The sequence below is a fragment of the Pongo abelii genome, chromosome 15 (assembly GCF_028885655.2).
Source record: "Pongo abelii isolate AG06213 chromosome 15, NHGRI_mPonAbe1-v2.0_pri, whole genome shotgun sequence".
NCBI classification, from domain to species: Eukaryota; Metazoa; Chordata; class Mammalia; order Primates; family Hominidae; genus Pongo; species Pongo abelii.
The window spans coordinates 104,326,488-104,346,705 of NC_072000.2; the positions used below are offsets into that span (position 1 = coordinate 104,326,488).

The window sequence follows — 20,218 nt, forward strand, 5'->3', positions numbered from 1 at the left end:
CAAAATTTATAACTGACCAGTTTACTGTGCTACTTTGAACAGTGGGCTTATAGGGTCCTAGGCCCATATTCTATCCTATGGTACTCCTCTTTATGACAGAATGATATAGAAGACAAATTTATAACACAAAGTACAACAGATTCTCTACAGCTTAAGATTACCCTCACAAATCCTTTTTTCGCATTAATCAAAACTTTACAGGAGATAAACAGTGATTTTTACCATTCATTCAACTAGTTTGCACAGAGAGAGGGAGAGAGAGAAAGGCCAGAAGTCTGACTGGTAAGAAATTCTTACCCTTTTGCTGGCATGCCAGGCTTCTGGTTTCCCTTTCCCTGAGGCAGCCCTAGTGATCCGACTGGCTGCAACCACAGCCCTGGGGGCCAAGCCACATCATAAAGGAAAATTATCTTTTTCCGTCCTGGCCAGAGCAAAATATGTGTGATGAAACATAGACATTAGCCATTCATCTTAGCACCCAATATCAAACTGGCAGGGCTCAGACATGCCCCTGCTTGGCCCCATTGTTGTTAATCCAGCCTCCAACCAGGAGTTTCAACTTACGGTCTCTGGGCAAGATGGTGGCCCTGAGTAACAGAAAATATAAGAAAGGGAAAGGAAAGAGAGAAAAGCATTGCCTGTGGCAGGGCGGGGAAGGCGAAGAGCTCAGGAGGCCAGAGAAAGACCTGCCCACTGCAGTGACACTGAAAAGTTCAGGTGGCTGCTTGTTGATAACGAAGGGATTTTTTCCAGCAGTCCCATCAGCTCTTAAATTTCCCCTTTTGGGGAGGAAAAAGCTCCCCATGTCCCATGATCTTGTACATGCCTAATTCTGTCACCCTTAGCCATCAGCAAAGAGTGCAAGGCAGATTAACCCAAAGATAATAGCAGTTAACGTCCCATAGTGCCAAGCCTGTTCTTAGCTGAAAGGGACTTTACTGAGAGGGGCCTCTAACCCCCTAAATCTTAGGAAAGACTCTAACCTTCCTAAGTTGGGCCTGGAACCCAAGGTCTGTCAAGCGTCCTTGCCTTTTATTAAGAGGGACCTTTAACCCACTCTGTCTTAGGAGAGACTCCTAAGTTGGGCCTCTAACCCAATCCTGTCCTTTGCCCAGGTGTATGCACCCCACTTACCCAAAATCAGCCATTTGGTGTGTACAGATGATTTTTCTTTGCATCAGGGGTCTCTTCAGTATCATCCCTTTGGGGTTCAGCAGAAAGATGTTACCAGACCCCACCACTTACTAAAGTTAGCCTTTGGATTGGAGGTTTCCTCAGTATTGTCCCTTCTGTGGTCTCCAGAAAGATGTCACTGGACCCCACCACTTACCCAAAGTCAGCCTTTGGGTTGGGGGTTTCCTCAGTATCATCGCTTCATGGTCACCAGAAAGATGTGACCATAAAGGGGTCCCAATCCAGACCCCAAAAGAGGGTTCTTGGATCTCATGCAAGAAAGAATTCTAGGCAATTCCATAAAGTGAAAGCAAGTTTTTTAGGAAAGTAAAGGAAAAGAAGAATGGCTACTCCATAGACAGAGCAGCCCCGAGGGCTGCTGGTTGCCCATTTTCATGGTTATTTCTTGATGATATACTAAGTGAGGGATGGATTATTGATGCCTCCCCTTTTTAGAGCATATAGGTTAACTTCCTGACATTGCCATGACATGTAAAAACTGTCATGGCGCTGGTGGGAGTGTGGCAGTGAGTTCAACCAGAGGTCACTCTTGTTGCCATCTTGGTTTTGGTGGGATTTAGCCGGCTTCTTTACTGCAAGCTGTTTTATCAGCAAGGTCTTTATAACCTGTGTCTTGTGCCAACCTCCTATCTCATTCTGTGACCTAGAATGCCTGACCATCTGGGAATGCAGCCCAGTAGGTCTCAGCCTCATTTTCCCCAGCCCCCATTCAAGATGGAGTTGCTCCGATTCAAACGCCTCTGACAATCCCAGCGTGGCTGGCGGGCAGCCTGGCTGTAAGCAGGGGTCGGACAGGGCCTTGTCATCTTCCAGGCTTCCTCAGGACATGCTGGTTCAGCAGACCCACCCCACACTCTTTTAAAGCACTTCAGAAACCCATATTCACACACATGTGCACAGATTCACATGAAAAGACCCCCGTGCACTCAGGCCCCCAGAGCCGAGGCATTGTGCAGCCCCACAGCAGCCGCCTTCACAGCTGCTAACAGCCCCTGTGCCGTGCCTGCTGCGGGCGCTGTCTGCTCTAGGAGGGGCTCTTGTTTTCATGGAACCCAGTGGTGAAGAGACACCCCACTGGCCCTTCTCTTCCCCACCTCCTGTTTCTTCATTCCCCGTCATTTACCTGCTCTTTCTGTCTGGTCAAGAAAGCACGTCTCGGCCGGGCCCAGTGGCTCAGCCAGGCACAGTGGCTCATACCTTCTAACCAGCACTTTAGGAGTCTGAAGTAGAAGGATTGCTTGAGCCCAGCAGTTTGTGACCAGCCTGGGCAACATAGGGAGACCCTATCTCTACAAATAATAAAGAGTAGCTGGGAGTGGTGGTACACACCCGCAGTCCCAGCTACATGGGAGGCTGGGGTAGGAGGATTGCTTAAGCCTGGGAGGTCAAGGGTGCAGAGAGCCGTGATTGCACCACTGCACTGTGACCTGGGTGACAGAGCAAAACCCTGTCTCCAGAAAAAGAAAGAAAGAAAGCAGGTCTCAAAAGCAATGGATGGGTATTCTTTAACTACAGTGTAGCAGACTCTTTATTAAAAATGAAATTTGATGTTTATTTTTAGTCATGTTCAACCCACTTTATTCTCAGATATAGTCTTCCTGTGAATAACTTTCTTTTCAGAATGGAGGAACCAATCTCTGTGCTGTGGATGACTCCAACGACCATGTGCTCTCTGTATGGGACTGGCAGAAAGAAGAAAAACTGGCAGATGTGAAGGTCATGCTCCAAGCCTTTTTTGGACTGCATTAACATTTTCCCATTCAGAGCCGCCCTGGCACAGTGGTAGCCCCCTTTTAGCGGGCTCATTCCAGGGCCCATTCCCACCCCAGCCCTTGTGTATGATGCCTTCACCTTAGAATCGTTTGGCCCCTATCCCTCTCCCATCATGGGACTTTGACCCCAGGTCCTGTTAGGGTTTTTTCTCTTTTCACCATGTCTGTAAGATTGTTTTCTTCCTCATTTCATAGCCACTACCCTTTTAATTCATCCAGTCACGTATTTGCTGGCTATTTCTTTCATTTGCTTGGCACACCCCAAGTGCCTGCCATGTGCTCGCACGGCGCGTGGAGGCCCGGAAATGTGCTCAGGCATGAGGTGGGCTCGCTGCCTGAGCCCCTGCAGCTGCGGGAAGGGCAGGTATGGGCAGGGGCCGCCAGCACGGGGGCTCCTCCAAAGTGGAACAGACTCAGGAAAGACCAGCGGGAGCCCCGAGCTAAACCCCCAATGCTTCCCAACAGGATTCCTCCTGCGAGGAGCCCCTTGGGACTTCTTCGACCGCCTTTAATCCGTTTTGCACAATATGTCAAATTCCCTTGCCTTGACTGACCTTTTTCTATTTCTGTTTTCTATTGGATCCCTATTTTTATAGAATTGAATTCAGATTTCTCATCTTTGCATCTATTAACCTTAGATAACCTTACTCACCTAACTTTCTCTCCTGCATGTCTGGGAGGCAGACCTTGTATTCTAACCAGGCCTGTTCCCTGACACCTGTGTTCATGCCCTAGCCCCACCTTCTGATATTCTGGGCAGGTGTTTAAGGTCTTCTTGCTATGTTGCTAGGTTAGAAGGCATCAGAGGCAGGTTATTATCCAGGCTCAAGAATGTGTAACTGCATTATTAAAAAGAAGCAGTGATCAGAGCCCAATCCAGCAGGTCAAGGTGTGGGTCTTGGAAGTTAGGGTGTGGGCTGAAGGTGGTGGAGGTGGCACCTGAAGTGTCTAGATCTACTCCATGGGACCCCAGGCCGGGTCACTGAGCCACAGGCAGAGTCCCAGGAGTCAGACACAGGCGGGACTCCCTGGGGAAACGGGCAGCCAGAGTCAGCCAGGAACAATGGACCTTTGTAAAATCCATTCCAGGGCCCTCCCTGAAGATGACATTTACTAGATAGCGGGTGAGGCCTAGAGATCTGCATTTTACCATTTCTGGTGATTCCATTTGTTCAGCCAGACTGGGAACCCATGACTAGCAGATGAGAGCAAATGCTTGCGAGCAGATGAGAGCAAATGCTTGCAGTTCTGAAGTCCCTCTGGTCCCAGCTCCCTCCTCAGCAAAGCATGCTGCATGCCCGCTCCATGCCTGGCCCTGGGAGAGGCCCTGGCATAGACAGAGGACTCCCAGGTGCTCCCTGTCCTCAAGGGCTCATTGTCTAGTGGGGGAGAGACAAGGAGGAGGTATTAAGGCCTGCACCAGCATACGCTTGATGTTTTTAGCAAGATGGATTCAATGGGGGAAATAATAGGCATTGTGCTTGCCTTGAATTTCTTATTTATTTGTGGCTGAGATTTTACTTGTTTTCCTACATGTCTCTTATGCATCTTAAGAGCTGTGAGGCATCTGAGTCCCTGTTTTTCCTATAGTGCTCTAATGAAGCTGTGTTTGCTGCGGATTTCCACCCCACGGACACCAACATCATAGTTACCTGTGGAAAATCGCATCTCTACTTTTGGACACTAGAAGGAAGCTCCCTTAATAAGAAGCAAGGATTATTTGAGGTAAAGTTAAATTATGATTTTTGCTTTATTTTTCTCTGGTATATGTGATTGGCTAGATGCATCTGTCTGGGGGCTGTGGTGATCAGCACAATCCCTTGGGATCCCTCACATAGTTGGGGAGCGCGTCACACCTGGTAGATAACACTGGTAATGAAGTGAAGAAAAGGACAGAGCAAGCCTGGGTGGAGGGCAGGGAAAGGACCTGGACCCAGGGAGCACCAGGCCTCCCACAGTGGCACTGGCTGCAGAGAGTATCAGAAGATGAAGTCATTGGGAGGCAGGCAACCTGCCTTTGCAAAGGACAGTAGAGACTCCCTGTGCCTTTTGTCTGGACGTTGTGGGGCTGCGAGAGCACCAGGGGACAGCACCTCTTCCTGGGGGTCCATCTGCCACCACCTCCCTGAGGCTTGTTTCGAGGACCCCTTTTTTCTGGTGCTCGGACCCTGCCCTTTAGGCTGACAGTATAGCCCCACCCTTCTCCCCGGTCAGTACCCTCCTCCGCTTGCTGTCTGCAGCTTTATGATTCCCCAGCCACTTGGGGTTGCTGGAAATCGCTTTGTCTTAGAGCAGTTAATCTCACAGCAGAAGTTATGTAATAGTAGACAGAAATGCAAGGTGTGCAGAGTGCTTACAGAAGCTGACACTATCCAGCTTGGGACCACTGCGAATCTAGATGTTATTAGTACAAATGAAAGGTTGTCTAGAATATATGTATGTTGTATGGATTAAATATATATATACAATTTTTTTACTACTTTCTACAGAAACAAGAAAAGCCAAAGTTTGTCCTCTGTGTGACTTTCTCTGAAAACGGTGACACCATTACTGGAGATTCAAGTGGCAACATCTTAGTATGGGGAAAAGGTAATAAGTGATTGTTCCCAAAACCAAGGGTTTTTGGTAATGTTGTAAGAGATCAAACATGAGTGCTTTAAGAATTGTCTATTAATACAATGTACAGGAGTAGGATTAAATTTCAAGTTACAGAGACACACACATACATGTGTGCATGTGTAACTTGAAACCATAAAACTAGAACAGAGGAAAAGCAGAGACTAGTAGGAGTTACTGACCTTATAGCATTCTGAAAGGCTCTTTAAGCCCAAGCTATTATGATGGAATTAAATAGCTTTATTAGGAAATCCACTGACAGATTATAATGATGAAATTAATGACTACTTATAGGTCTGTAAAATATTTAAGTAACTATCCTGATTTATCTAGCATTTGGCAGACATTTATTGGAAGCTAATTATGTGCTAGACACTGCGAACATACAACTGAGTCAGACCCAAATCCCCTGCTCTCTGTGAGCAAACAGTTTGCTAAGGGAGATGATGCATCACTCAGAAACCATGCGTCCAGTTAAGTCCAGTGAGCATTTATGAGCACTTACCCCGTGACAGGAAAAAAGGGAAAATCCACCATCCCTTTTCTCAAGGATCTTAGAGTTTGAGTTGGGGTTGAAGGTGGAGACAGACTTGTAAATGCAATTTCAGAAGCATTGGTGACGTTTCCAGTATCCGTGCTGCTCTTGGCGCTAGGTGTCTTATCCACTGTTCACTTAATCCTTAGAACAATCCTGCAGGGTAAGCAGCCAGCCCCATTCCACCAAGGGGGAACTGAGGGTAGAGTAGCTAAGCAATTTGTCCAGAGAAACAGCTCACTAGAGAGCTGGGATCTAAACTCAGAGCCCACGTTCTCAGCCACGTGGTGCCTCAACCATGCGGCTTCGACAATGCGTATTTTCCTTCATTCTAATGTAACCCATTTCATGCTTGTCTGGTGCTCTGCGAACGTCTAGAAATTGGATCCTTCATAGATTCATATTGCAATGATGTGCTCATGGACAATATTGCCTTTTAAAACCTAAGTCAGATGAGATTAGAAAATGGGCAGAGGCAACCTTTTGATAATGTGCTAATGATGGTTTTCGTGGTGTGTTTAGGTACAAATCGAATAAGCTATGCAGTTCAAGGGGCCCATGAGGGTGGCATTTTTGCACTTTGTATGTTAAGAGATGGCACGCTGGTGTCAGGAGGTGGGAAAGACCGAAAGCTCATTTCTTGGAGCGGAAACTATCAAAAACTTCGTAAAACGGAGGTAAGTCATCAAGGCTACTGCTAAAATTTGTTTTTAACTTTAAACTGTTATCCTTTTTTTATTAGTTTGAAATCTGTAGCTTACAGTTTTGAAAATTGTTTAGGTGAAATCACATTATATGGGAGCAATGTATTTTATTAAAATCCTAGAGGCAGGTTAAATATAACTAATAAAATAGAATTAGGTTTATAAAACTTGAGGTTGTAACCCACTTCATATTTAGAATATTATTATTCTTAATTTTCCAAGGGACTGTTACCCACATTTTGATTTATTATAAAAATCTGTCTTCTCTTTTAACTTTTTTTTTTTTTTTTTTTTTTAGAGCAGGGTCTGGCTCTGTCACCCAGATTGGAGTGCAGTGGTGTGATCACAGTTTACTGCAACCTCCCCCTCCTGGGCTCAAGTGATCCTCCCACCTCAGCCTCCCAAGTAGCTGGGACTACAGACACACACCACTACACCTGGCTAATTTTTGTGATTTTGTAGAGATGTTGCCCAGGCTGGTTTGGAACTCCTGAGCTCAAGCGATCCTCCCACCTCAGCCTCCCAAGTAGCTGGGACTACAGACACACACCACCACACCTGGCTAATTTTTGTAATTTTGTAGAGATGTTGCCCAGGCTGGTTTGGAACTCCTGAGCTCAAGCGATCCTCCCACCTCAGCCTCCCAAAGTGCTGTATTACAAGCGTGAGCCACCACGCCCAGCCTCCTTTAATTTTTAATTTCTAGCATGTTATTTTGGAGACATTATTGCATTGAGTGAACTAGTATTTGTTGAGTATCTGCTTTGTACATGGCACTCAGCTAAGTGCCAATGTGCTCCCTAGGGCTGTGACTCCTTTTGATACCCAGTGTACCTCCCCATTATCTACTTGGCAGCCCTGCATTCCAGTAAGCACCAGAGGCAAGATATTTAATATTCCTTCTACCCACTCAGTAAATGTTCTCCCTCAGGTTCCAGGAAATCGTGAGCAGACACTGCAAAATTGGCCTCATTCCGAAGGGTGGTGCGTTTCATCCCTAGCTTAGAATGGACAGACTTTAGGACTTTGAACCCAGATACACACAAAACACTTATATTTTACATCAGAGAGCAACATGGCACCACCCTCTGGCAGTGTGAAAATTTGGTTCTGTTGATTATTTCCCTTAATAAAGGAAGTTCTTCATCTGAGCTTTGGAAATCACCTCCCCTTGCGTGGAGATTCTGTTGTGAGAACATTTTTAATGATAAGATTTGACCAGCATTTGGTTGAACATATTGTGAATTGCTAGAGTCATAGACATGCCCAAGTCATATTATAACCGTAAAGAAAGCTCCAAAGCCCCATCTAATTTCATAAAAGCTATTCACTGTTTGTTAGTATCTGATTCCTCCTCATTAGCATGGGTCATCACTGACTTGACTCAAATCTGTGCTAACAAGCCACACTGGAGAATGTGTGAGGGAAGGCTCCTTCTTTCCTGGAACGGGAGAGCCTAACAGCAACCCGCCAGGGTCAAGCTGCAGCATTTGTTCTTTTTATAGTACAAGAACTTTGTTTCTTCATGATAGCAAATTGTTATTAATGGGTGTATTTTGCAATTCTTTCTCTTAACATTTAGACTATACCATATGTTTATGTTGATTTTTAAACTGAACAGAGTGACATTGCCAAAGAACTTACCATTTTAAGTTGTGTTATGGCAGTGTTATTTATTATTATTATTATTATTATTACTATTTTGAGACAGGGTATGGCTCTGTCACCCAGGCTGGAGTGCAGTGGCGTGATCTTCAGCCTCTGCCTCCCAGGCTCAAGTGATTCTCCCACCTCAGCCTCTTGAGTAGCTGGGACTACACGCACCACCATACCCAGCTAATTTTTTTTGTATTTTTGGTAGAAATGGAGTCTCACTATATTGCCCAGGCTGGTCTGGAACTCCTGGGCTCAAGCAGTCCACCCACCTCGGCCCCCCAAAGTGCTGAGATTTACAGATATGAGCTGCCACGCCTGGCCTATATTATTCTTTACTTTCCGAATTGTATCTACTGTTGCTATCAGAAATTGTAAAAAGTAAAGAGAAAACTAACCAGTAGCATTCCTTATTTTTAAATTTTGTTGAGGAAAATGCTTTTTCTTAACCTCATTCTTGCTGATGCTTCTAAGATATATAAAGTTACATAAAATGTTTGTAGTTTAAAAATAAGGCTTAGGGTTTTGATCACTCACTCAACAGTTGGCTGTGGTATCTGTTTTTTTGAGATAGAGTTTCACTCTTGTCACCCAGGCTGGAGTGTAGTGGCGTGATCTCGGCTCACTGCAACCTCCACCTCCTGGGTTCAGGTGATTCTCCTGCCTCAGCCTCCCAAGTAGCTGGGATTACAGCCACCCACCACCACGCCCAGCTAATTTTTGTATTTTTAGTAGAGACGGGGTTTCATCATGTTGACCAGGCTGGTCTCCAACTCCTGACCTCAGGTGATCCACCTGCCTCGGCCTCCCAACGTGCTGGGATTACAGGCATGAGCCACCGCGCCCGGCCAGCTGTGGTATCTATCTATGTGAAACTCTCCATAGTTGTGTGTCTATCTATGTGAAACTCTCCATATTTGTGTATATACAGCATATATATTTGAATATACGTTATATGTATATACATATGTGTATATAAAACTGTTATAGGGACTGTCATTATGATAAGTGTTTTGAATGACTGAGCTAACAACCGAATGAAATTGTACATCTTTTCTTTTCATATGACTTCTCAATGCAGATTCCAGAACAGTTTGGTCCAATACGGACAGTGGCCGAGGGGAAAGGCGATGTGATCTTGATTGGCACAACTCGAAACTTTGTCCTGCAGGGCACTCTGTCAGGGGACTTCACACCCATTACTCAGGTACGATCCCGCTCAGCAGGCCCAGCAAACACTCTCATTTTGCATTATATCAGACTCTAATCAAGCATAACAATCAGGTGCTCATTACTGTGCTTTATACTACGATAACCTTCCTCCACCCCAGAATGTCAGTGGCTGCCGGAAGATGGGAGGAGAGAAACTGTTGAGAGCAGTTATGAAGTCAGCATGAAGCCTCGGTTCGTCATCCCTTACAGCTCCTGAGAGCGGACTGTAGTATCTCAGAGCGCTTCTGTTTCTCTTGGTTATTTGTAGGGTCACACTGATGAGCTCTGGGGACTGGCCATCCATGCCTCAAAACCTCAGTTCTTGACCTGTGGGCATGACAAGCATGCCACTCTCTGGGACGCTGTGGGTCACCGTCCCGTCTGGGACAAAATAATAGAGGTAAACATGCACATTACATTTCCATTTTTCTTACAGAAATTCATCTGGAACATGTTTATTTTTTGCATGAAATCAACAGTGATATAAAGTTGTCCCAAAGCAAATGTTATTTATCTATTTAGAGTTGCCTTAACATTTCAATTGCATTCAACAGTGTTACTTTTAACATTGCCTCAAGTGGCCTCAGCCGTGTAATTTTGAAGTTTACTGTTGAAATTTTCTGACAACAAGTTGTTCTTTCTGAGTTCATTGTCAGATTTTCTGAGTACAGTCTCTCAACCATCCTAAGAGCTGAAAAATACTTGTTATAAGCCTGCATTCTATTTACAGTGTACCCTTTGAATGGGAATTTACAAGCTGTACTAAACACACGATTGAATATATCTCTACATTTTGAGTTTGATGGTAAAGTGAACTTTCGTTTGAAAGTCAGCTGGGCGGCACGGTGGCTCATGCCTGTAATCCCAGCACTTTGGGAGGCCAAGGCAGGCAGATCACCTGAGGTTGGGAGCTCGAGACCAGCCTGACCAAATGGAGAAACCCCATCTCTACTAAAAATACAAAATTAGCCGGGCATGGTGGTGCATGCCTGTAGTCCTAGCTCCTTGGGAGGCTGAGGCAGGAGAATCGCTTGAACCCAGAAGGTGGAGGTTACAGTCAGCCAAGATCACGCCATTGCACTCCAGCCTGGGCAACAAGAGCGAAATTCTGTCTCAAAAAAAAAAAAAAAAAAAAGTCAACATCTCTGTGAATTTTGCAAAAGAAACTCTGATGACCTGTCAGAGTGTTGAAATGCCCTTTCCCCACGTGTATTAATTGAGCACTGACTGTTATGCATGCCAAGCACTGTGCGTGTATTATCCTTAATCCCTGTAGCAGCTCTGCAGGTTGAAGAGGTTTTTTTTGACTCTGATTTTATTGATTAGGAAATTGAGGTGTAGAGAAGTTAAATAACTTGCCAAGGTCACTAAGTTAGTGAGTGACCTAGCCAGTGTTAGGACCCAGCTCAGTCTGACTCCTAAACTCTGGGTCTTTCCACTGCATTGCACTGCAGTGAATCGGAAGCTCATTCTCTGTTGCCAGTGCCCTAATGATCTGTGCAATCCCATTGCACAGAGGAAATAGCCCTTCTGTAAACCAACACATCATCCTTTCATCCCCCATAGAGTTACTGGCATGTCCCAGGTGCTAGGTCCAAGTTTCGGCTCCCTTCCGTTCATTTTCACGGAATGGGTGCTGGTCACTGATGGCCAGCTGAGCCGTGAGGTGGAAGGGCCCAAGGGGCAGGCACTGTCACTCAGAGAGCAGGTGTGGCCCGCGATGCTAGGAAGGGGCTAAAGGAAACAGTCTTATATGTTCTACCTATGCCCTGGTGGTCCCGGAGGGCTGAAGGCAATGACAGCTCCTTTACCAGGCTGTTAATCATTTAGCCTAACATAAGGGTCAGAGCTCTAAACTGGAAGCCAGGGAACTGCAATGAAGTTCTAGCTCCTCTGCCTACTGGCCTTGTGGCCCTGGACATCTGTAACTCAGTGTCCACATCTCAAAATTGTTACGAGGCCCAGATGAATGCCACAGACAGAAGTGCTTTGTAAATGGTAAAGCTTCAAGTGAACACGATTTCTATTTGTGTATTAGTGGCAGCTCTGAGCTTAATTACAGCTGTAATTGAAAGAAAGCATTGAAATAATGTAATCATATATCAAGTTTCTTTCTCTTGGTTTTTTAGATTATCCAGTGGATCTCAGGGCCTCCTGTTTTCATTCCCATTGCTACTTTTCTTCCTGATCTTCCTTAATCTCTTCTTTCTTCATCCTAAACACTCCTGCCAAGTACCCTTTATCTAAAACACACATTCAATCATGCCACTCTTTTTATTGAAAGGACAAGACCATTCAAAGTGTTCTTATTTCCTAGTGATCAAACTCCTTACCGTGGCAGTGACATCACTAATGTGATATACTCTGTGCTGTAAGCCCATTGACCTATCTGCCATTCCTCAAATATGCCCAGAGCTGTGTTGCTTCCATCGCTTTTACTATATTACTGCCCCCTTCACTGTGGTCCGAAAAACGACTGGAGTGGCCACATCTCACCTTCACCAGTGATAATTCTTCCTCTCCTGGGAGGCCCAAGTCCAGTCGTCTGCACCACAAAGCCTTGGCCCAGCTTCCCAGTGTCACCTCATCCCTCCCTCCCCTGTGATTCCACGGCACCTTGATTTGTATCTCTTTCATGGATCATTCCATCTTGTATCCGAGTTAGTGATAACTGTGTGTGTGTTCCACTGGATCAAAACCTAGAACATGCCTTGCTCATCTCATGATCCTTCCAGGCCTCCATAGTGTTTTGCACCCAATGGGCACTCACCCAGTCTCCGTGTCATGGAGTTGGGTGCTGTGGTTGTCTTTCTGGAGCAATCAAGCACACTATTCAGTGAGCTTATTACCACTCAGCGTGGGGAGTCAACTGAAGGGGCTGGGTTCTATAAGCTGTGACTTTGTAGAAGGGCACTTACCTGTCTTTCATCAGATTACTATAGATATGAAAGGATATAAGACAAAAAGGGAAAAATCCTAAAAGGACAGAAATTTAGGTCAGGCTCAATGGCTTACACCTATAATCCCAGCACTTTGGGAGGCAGAGGTAGGAGGATCACTTGAGCCCAGGAATTCGAGACCAGCCTGGGCAGCATAGGCAGACTCTATCTCTACAAAATTAAAAATTAAAAAATTAGCCAGGTGTGGTGACACACACCTGTAGTCCCAGCTGCTTCAGAGGCTGAGCCAGGAGTGTCACTTGAGCCTGGGAGGTCAAGGCTCCAGTAAGTCATGATCATGCCATTGCACTCCAGCCTGTGCAACAGAGTGAGATCCTGCCTCAAAAAAGGGTGGGGGTGGGTAGAAATTTAGCATTATTGAAACGCAGCATTCATTCAAGCAGGAAAACATTTTTCTCTAGAAAAGAGACTTTTCAAATAGAGCCATATAGCCCTAAGGAATTAGAAGTGTGAGCGTTTGTGTGTGCACGCACGTGTGTGTGTGTGTGTTTTATGCTATAGTGTTCTGTCTGTTCATCAATTTACACTTCCTTTAAAATATTTTAGGATCCAGCTCAGTCTTCTGGTTTTCATCCTTCAGGGTCTGTGGTTGCAGTTGGAACACTCACTGGGAGGTAAGTCCATGCCAGCAGGGCTTGTGCTTGCAAAGCTTATGGAAAAGAGGCCTGTTGTTTCTATTTCCCCAGGAACAGGCCCCGTTCAGCTCTTGGCTGCATGTTCGCAGCTTCTAATGATTTACCAAGAATTAAGTTAAAAGCAAAACTTGAAACAGTGGCCCATTACATTTTGAGCCTTGGGGAAATCTGAGGAAAGCTGTAGACCCTCTCTCCTGGAAAAAGACCCTCTACCTCCACTAGACACACACACACTTTTTTTGTTTGTCTTTTGAGACAGGTCTCACCCTGTCACCCAGACTGAAGTGCAGTGGCACAATCACAGCTTACTGCAGCCTCCAGGGCTTAAGTGATCCTCCCACCTCAGCCTCCCAAGTAGCTGGGACTACAGGCGTGCACTGCCATGCTCAACTAATATTTTATCTTTTGTAGAGTCGCAGGTCTCACTGTGTTGCCCAGGCTGGTCTTGAACTCTAGCTCAAGCAGTCCCCCCACCTCGGTCTCCCAGAGTGCTGAGATCACAGGCATGAGCCACCACACCCGGCCACACACACGTTTTGCCTACAATCTCAGAGGATTTGTGGAGCTTCTCAAGCCCTGATCTTGAGGCTGTGGGAGGAGCCTTGATTTTGGAATGAAGCAAGAAAACATTTCAAAGTGCTGAGCATTTAAAAATGCTTTTTTTCTACTCCTGGTCACAGTGGCTCACACTTGTAATCCCAACCCTTTGAGAGGCCTAGGCAGGAAGATCGTTTGAGGCTAGGAGTTCGAGACCAGCCTGGGCAACATAGCAAGACCCTATCTCTATAAAAAATTTAAAATTGAGCTGGATATGGTGGTCCACATCTGTATTAGCTACTCAGGAGGCTAAGGCAGGAGGATCTCTTAAGATCAGGAGTTCGAGGCTGCATCGCACTATGATTGCACCACTGTACCCTCACCTAAGCCACAGAGCGAGACCCCATCTCTTAAAAAAAATCAAAAATAGAAAATAAATGCTTTTTCTAGCTGCCCTTTCAAAATTTTAGGAACTGCCCAGACCCTGAGCCTCATATTCCAACTGAGTTAATACCTATTCACCTGGCACCTCCTACACACCAGATGGTGGGTCTGCGTTTGCAGCTCAGCTTTGCCACTTAGCAGCAGTGTCTTTGAGCTAGTTACATAAGCTCTCCGAATTTGTCTCTTTTTCTGTAAATTGTGATATTCCATGCCTGGCTGTGTTGCACTAAGGATCGAAGGAGACAGTGCACACAGCACCTGCCAGGGCTGCCCATCAGGCACTGCGGGGGTTATTATTATCATTGCTTTCTGGGTTTTGATTGAACATTTATGCTGCTCATTGTACTGTATACATTTACTGTGGTTTCATTCAAGTATTTTTCCTCCCACCCTTCCTCTCTAAAAGGTGTAGCACTTAGATTCTGTTGCTATGACTGCAGAGCCTGTATGGATAAAGAAACGGTAGCCCTTTGTAGGTCATAGGTAGCAATATCTTAAGTATTGGGCTCCATGTAGCCAACAGAATTCTTCATGAAAACGTTTGTATAGCCACACACACACACACACGCACACAGACACACAGAGACACTCACACACACACACACACCACCTCCCATTTGACTCTCTTTGAGACAGGTAAAGCTTCTAACTCATCAGGCTCGTAAAGGTAAAGCTTCTAACTCATCAGGCTCCCGCCTTCTGATGGCTGGCCTCCCAATAGGCTGACAGATGCCAGCATGCCTACTGTGCATGTAGGACACGGTGACAGTGCCCAGAGTCACAGTGTCCCGTGGTGGAGGAGATGGATCCGGTCACCTAATCCAGCCCCTCATCTGTACCTCTTGCCATTCAAGTCCTAGGTTGGGCTTAGCTCCTGATGCTCTTGATTTAACAGGACACTTCAAAGCCATGTTCTAATCAGCCCCAGCCTCTATTAAGGTTAAATAGCACATTAAAGGTAAATGGTTGTTGAAGATGCAAGAAATCGGCACTGAGAAGCAAAATCCACATTTCTGGGGGGCAGGACATCTGACAATGCATGGCTAGGGGGGCTCCTGTGGAAGACAAGGGACACTCACTCTGCATTAGTAGACATGCTGGTGGGATGTCCTCATGCAGGTTAGAAACTGCAGCAACAGTTTATCCATTTATCCTTATCCATTTATCCATTTATCCGCATTCCATTTATCCTTAAAACACCAGGGGCTCACCACCACCCCTTGAGAATGTAACAGGCAGGAGAGTTCAGTCGTTCTGATGTTAGCACTCATTTAATGGGTACTGTGTGCTTATCAGAGGATACAAAGCACTTCCACGTCCGTTATCATTAGACTTTAATATTGAGCCTGCAAAGTAGACCTGGGCTCCTCTCCCCATCTCACCACTGAGGAAATGGCCCAGCGAGGTGAAATTAGAAGACCAGTCCTCCTCTCCGATTTCTCCCATTTGCTCTGTGCTTTCCCTCGCCCTGTTGGTTGCAGACTAGCATCCCCATAAGGCCTGTACTCTCGGCCTGCTCTGTCTGCAGCACCATTGGGAACACCACCACCCCGGAGTTGTCCCAGCCCCATCCTCCTGCATGGTACTGCTTCGCCCTGGAAACCTGGGTGAGCTCTTGCAGGTGGTCCTTCACTGCTTCCTCTCACCATATGCCCTGGCACTAGGTATTGGCATCTTCCCTGCCCAGAGCTTTCTCTCCATGTGTAAATGACAAAGCGCAAACACAGAGAAACCATGTCATAGTGTTGATAATGGCATAGTTTTGAATGCTAGCCAATATGCTGTTCCTTTCATTAGAAAATGCTTATATATAGGAAATTTTCTTTGAATGAAAGCTGGGAACAAGCTTTCTTATTAAGCAAATTCCAAGTATTTATTAAGCTTTTATGATTAATAATTTTTATTCATCCCACTATTATAATAATCTTCATTTTCTCATTAAACAACTTACTGTGCTTTTTCTCATGTTGATAACAGGTGGTTTGTGTTTGACACAGAAACAAAAGACTTGGTCACCGTTCACACAGATGGAAACGAACAGCTCTCTGTAATGCGATACTCACCAGGTTAGACTCCAAACCATTCACTACTTTATTTTTTTTAATCAACTTTTATTTTAAGTTCTGGAGTCCATGTGCAGGATGTGCCGGTTTGTTACATAGGTAAACGTGTGCCATGGTGGCTGAATGCACAGATCAACCCATTACCCACGCATTAAGCCCAGCACCCATTAGCTGTTGTTCCTGATGCTCTCCCTCCCCCTCGCCCCCCTCAAACAGGCCCCAATGCGTGTTGTTCCCCGCCCAGTGTGTCCATGTGTTCTCATCATTCAGCTCCCACTTATAAGTGAGCACATGCGGTATTTGGTTTTCTGTTCCTACATTAGTATGCTGAGGATAACAGCTTCCAGCTCCATCCATATCCCCACAAAGGACATGGTCTTGTTCCTTTTTATGGCTGCATAGTATTCCATGGTGTATGTATACCACATTTTCTTCATCCAGTCTACTATTGATGGGCATTTGGGTTGGTCCCGTGTCTTTGCTATTGTATTCACTACTTTAAAATCCCAACAGAATTGAGATTCTGTGTCAGTGTCTTTAAAGAAAAAATTTCACAAAAGCCTCCTCAGTAAAATTGAAATTAGATGTGCACGCAAGTATGGCATTTAGGGTTCTTTTCCCTCCTTTGCGTCACGATGCTTGTGTTATGGAAAATGTCAAACATAGACAAAATTAAACAGAATACAATAATGAACCCCATGTACTCATCCGCCAGCTTCAATGATGATCAGCTCTCAGCCAGTTTCCTGCGTCTGTAGCCCCACCCACCTCCCATATTCTGAAGCAGTTCCCAGACATCTCATCATTTCATCTGTTAATAATTGTATATATCCCAAAAAGATGAGGACTCTTTTTAACAGCTTTATTGTGGAGTAATTTACATACAATAATGAACCATTATAAATGTACAACTCATCGATTCTTTATAAGCTTGTGGAGCTATGCAACAACCATCACTACAGTCCAGTTTTTGAACCTTTTAATCGCCCAAAAAGTTTCCTCCATGCCCATTAGCAGTTCACTTCCGCCCTCACCCCCAGTCCGAGGAAACTGCTGATCGGTTTTCTGTTTCCAAAAATTGCTTTTTCTGGACATATCGTGTAAGTGGATTCCTACAATATGTAGTTGGTTGCATCTGACTTCATTCACGTAGAATGATGTTTTTGAGATTAATCCATGTCATTGTGCACGGAGCAGTACTATATTCCTTCTAATTGCTGGGTAGTTTTCCATTTTATGGATATATACCACATCTTGTTTATCCATGCATCAGTTAATGATGGATTTTTTTTTTTTTTTTTTGAGACAGAGCCTCGCTGCAACCTCTGCCTCGTGGGTTCAAGCGATTCTTCTGCCTCAGCCTCCCGAGTAGCTGGGATTACAGGTGCATGCCACCACACCTGGCTAATTTTTGTATTTTTAGTAGAGATGGGATTTCACCATATTGGCCAGGCTGGTCTCAAACTCCTGACCTCAGGCAGGTAATCCACCCACCTCAGCCTCCCAAAGTGCTGGGATTACAGGCGTGAGCCACCGCACCCTGGCCTTATGGATTTAGATTGTTTCTGGTTTTTTATTATTATGAATAATGCTATGAACATTCATGTATATGCCTTTTTGTGTTTGTTTTCATTTCTCAGGTAAGTTCTTAGGAGTGGAATTGATGGATTGTATGGTAAACTTATGTTTAACATTTTATGAAACTGCCAGACTGCCTGTCCTGTTTTACATTCTCACCAGCCATGTGCTAGGGTTCTAGTATCATCACATCCTCCCAATACTTGTTATTGTCTTTTTGATTATAGTCATTCTAAAGGGGGTATAATGGCATCTCATTGTGGTTTTAATTGGTGTTTCCCTAATGACTACTGATATTGAGCATTTTTTAATGTGCATATTAGTCATTCCAGTATCTTCTTTGGTGAAATATCTATTCAGATATTTTGCCAATTTTTAATTGGGCTGTTTGTCTTACTGTTGAGTAGTAAGTTCTCTTTATATATTCCGTATATACAGTCTTTATCAGATAGATGATTTGCAAATATTTTTTCTGAATGTATGCCTTATCTTTTTTTTGAGACAGCGTCTCGCTCTGTCACCCAGGCTGGAGTGCACTGGCACGATCATGGCTCATTGCAGCCTTGACCTCAGGTCCAAGCAATCCTCTCACCTCAGCCTCCCAAGTAGCTGTGAACACAGGCACACACCACCACACCCGGCTAATTTTTGTACTTTTGTTAGAGACAGATTTTCCATGTTTCCCAGGCTGGTCTTGAACTCCTGGGCTGGGCCTGCCTCAGCCTCCCAAAACTGCTGGGATTATAAGCGTGAGCCACCATGCCCAGCCTTCATTTTCTTAATGGGGTTTTTTAAAGCACAAAAGCTTTTAATTCTGATGAAGTTCAGTTTATCAATTTTTCCTTTTGTGGATCATGCCTTTGGGGTCATATCCAAGATCATGAATATTTTCTCGTACACTTTCTTTTAGAAGAGTTGTTTTGACCCTTACATTTGAGTCTATGATCCATTTGAGTAAATTACACAAGAGTTACAAGAGTACACTAGACTTGTTTCTTGTGGATGGTGAGAGGGAAGAACCTGTTTAGAGGTATCTAGTTGTCCCAGCACTTTTTGTTGAAAACAGTCTTTCCTTGTTGAATTATCAATGACACTTCTGTCAAAAATCAATTGATCAAAAATGTAAAGGTTTATTTCCAGATACTCAGTTCTGTCCCCTTCACCTATGTTTATCCTTGTGCCAATAACCCACAGCCTTGATTACTATGACCTTAGAGGAAATTTTCAAATTGAGTAGTGTCACTGCTGCAAATTTGTTGTTTTTTTCAAAATAGTGTTGGCTATTTTAGGTTCCTACTATATGTAAAATTTTATATAAATTTTAGTATCAGCTTGTCTTTTTTCATTATTTTGTTTTTTGAAATTTTTTTGTAGACACAGGGTCTTACTTTGTGGCCCAGGCTGGTCTCAAACTCCTGGTCTCCAGAGATCCTCTCACTTCGGCCTCCCAAAGTGTTGGGATTACAGGTGTGAGGCACCACACTAGGCCAGCTTGTCAATTTCTAACTTTGAAAAGCCTGTTAGGATTGTAAGAGGGATTACGTTTAATTTACAGGTCAATATGGGGGAAATTGCCACCTGGACAATAGTGGCTCTTCTCATCGTGAGCAAAGACTGTCTCTCCATTTATTTAGGTCTTTACTTTTTCTCAGCAATGCTTTATAGTTGTTGGCGTACAAGTCTTGCACTTCCTTTGTTAAATTTATTCCAAAGTAAGTTTTTTTTTTTATGCCATTGTGAATGGAATTGTTTTCTGAATTTTATTTTCAGTTGGTTGGCTGCTAGTATGTAAAAATAGGATTGAATTTTGCACATAGATCTTATATCCTATGACCTTTCTAAACTTCTTTGATTAGTTTTAGTATAATAGTCCCTCCTAATCCACAGGCGCTACCTTCCAAGACCCCACACAGGTGCCTAAAACTATGGATAACACCAAACGCTAAGTGTACTATGTTTCTTCCTACACATACATGCCTATGGCAAAGTTAAATGTATAAATCAGGTACAGTAAGAGATTAACGACAATAATAATAAAGTAGAACAATATAACAATATATTGTAATAAGAGTTATGTGAATATGGTTTCTCTTTCAGAATACTGTATTATACGTAATATTTGCAGACCACAATTGACCACAGGTTACTGAAACCACAGAAAGTTGTTTCAGTCTTATTATATTATATTAATATCACTACATTTTATTAATTTTCCTCTGTTTTTCTGAGGAGAAAAAGCATTCAGTCTTTCATCATGAGGGATAAAGATGCCCTTTATCATAGTGAGAAAGTTCCCTTCTATTTCTAATTTGTTT

General features: G+C 44.3%; 1 protein-coding gene across 4 annotated transcripts in view; it reads left to right on the forward strand.

Annotated features, from left to right (window-relative positions):
- The window catches only part of EML1 (EMAP like 1), a 206,385-nt gene that overhangs the window by 168,421 nt on the left and 17,746 nt on the right, over positions 1–20,218 (forward strand). For all 4 annotated transcript variants that reach the window (XM_063715730.1, XM_054530510.2, XM_024231744.3 and 1 more), the window contains 8 exons: positions 2,815–2,910; positions 4,557–4,691; positions 5,456–5,555; positions 6,640–6,794; positions 9,556–9,681; positions 9,955–10,086; positions 13,193–13,260; positions 16,240–16,328. In XM_063715730.1, coding sequence (XP_063571800.1) covers positions 2,815–2,910; positions 4,557–4,691; positions 5,456–5,555; positions 6,640–6,794; positions 9,556–9,681; positions 9,955–10,086; positions 13,193–13,260; positions 16,240–16,328 — 901 coding nt within the window. The remainder of the gene's footprint in view (positions 1–2,814; positions 2,911–4,556; positions 4,692–5,455; positions 5,556–6,639; positions 6,795–9,555; positions 9,682–9,954; positions 10,087–13,192; positions 13,261–16,239; positions 16,329–20,218) is intronic.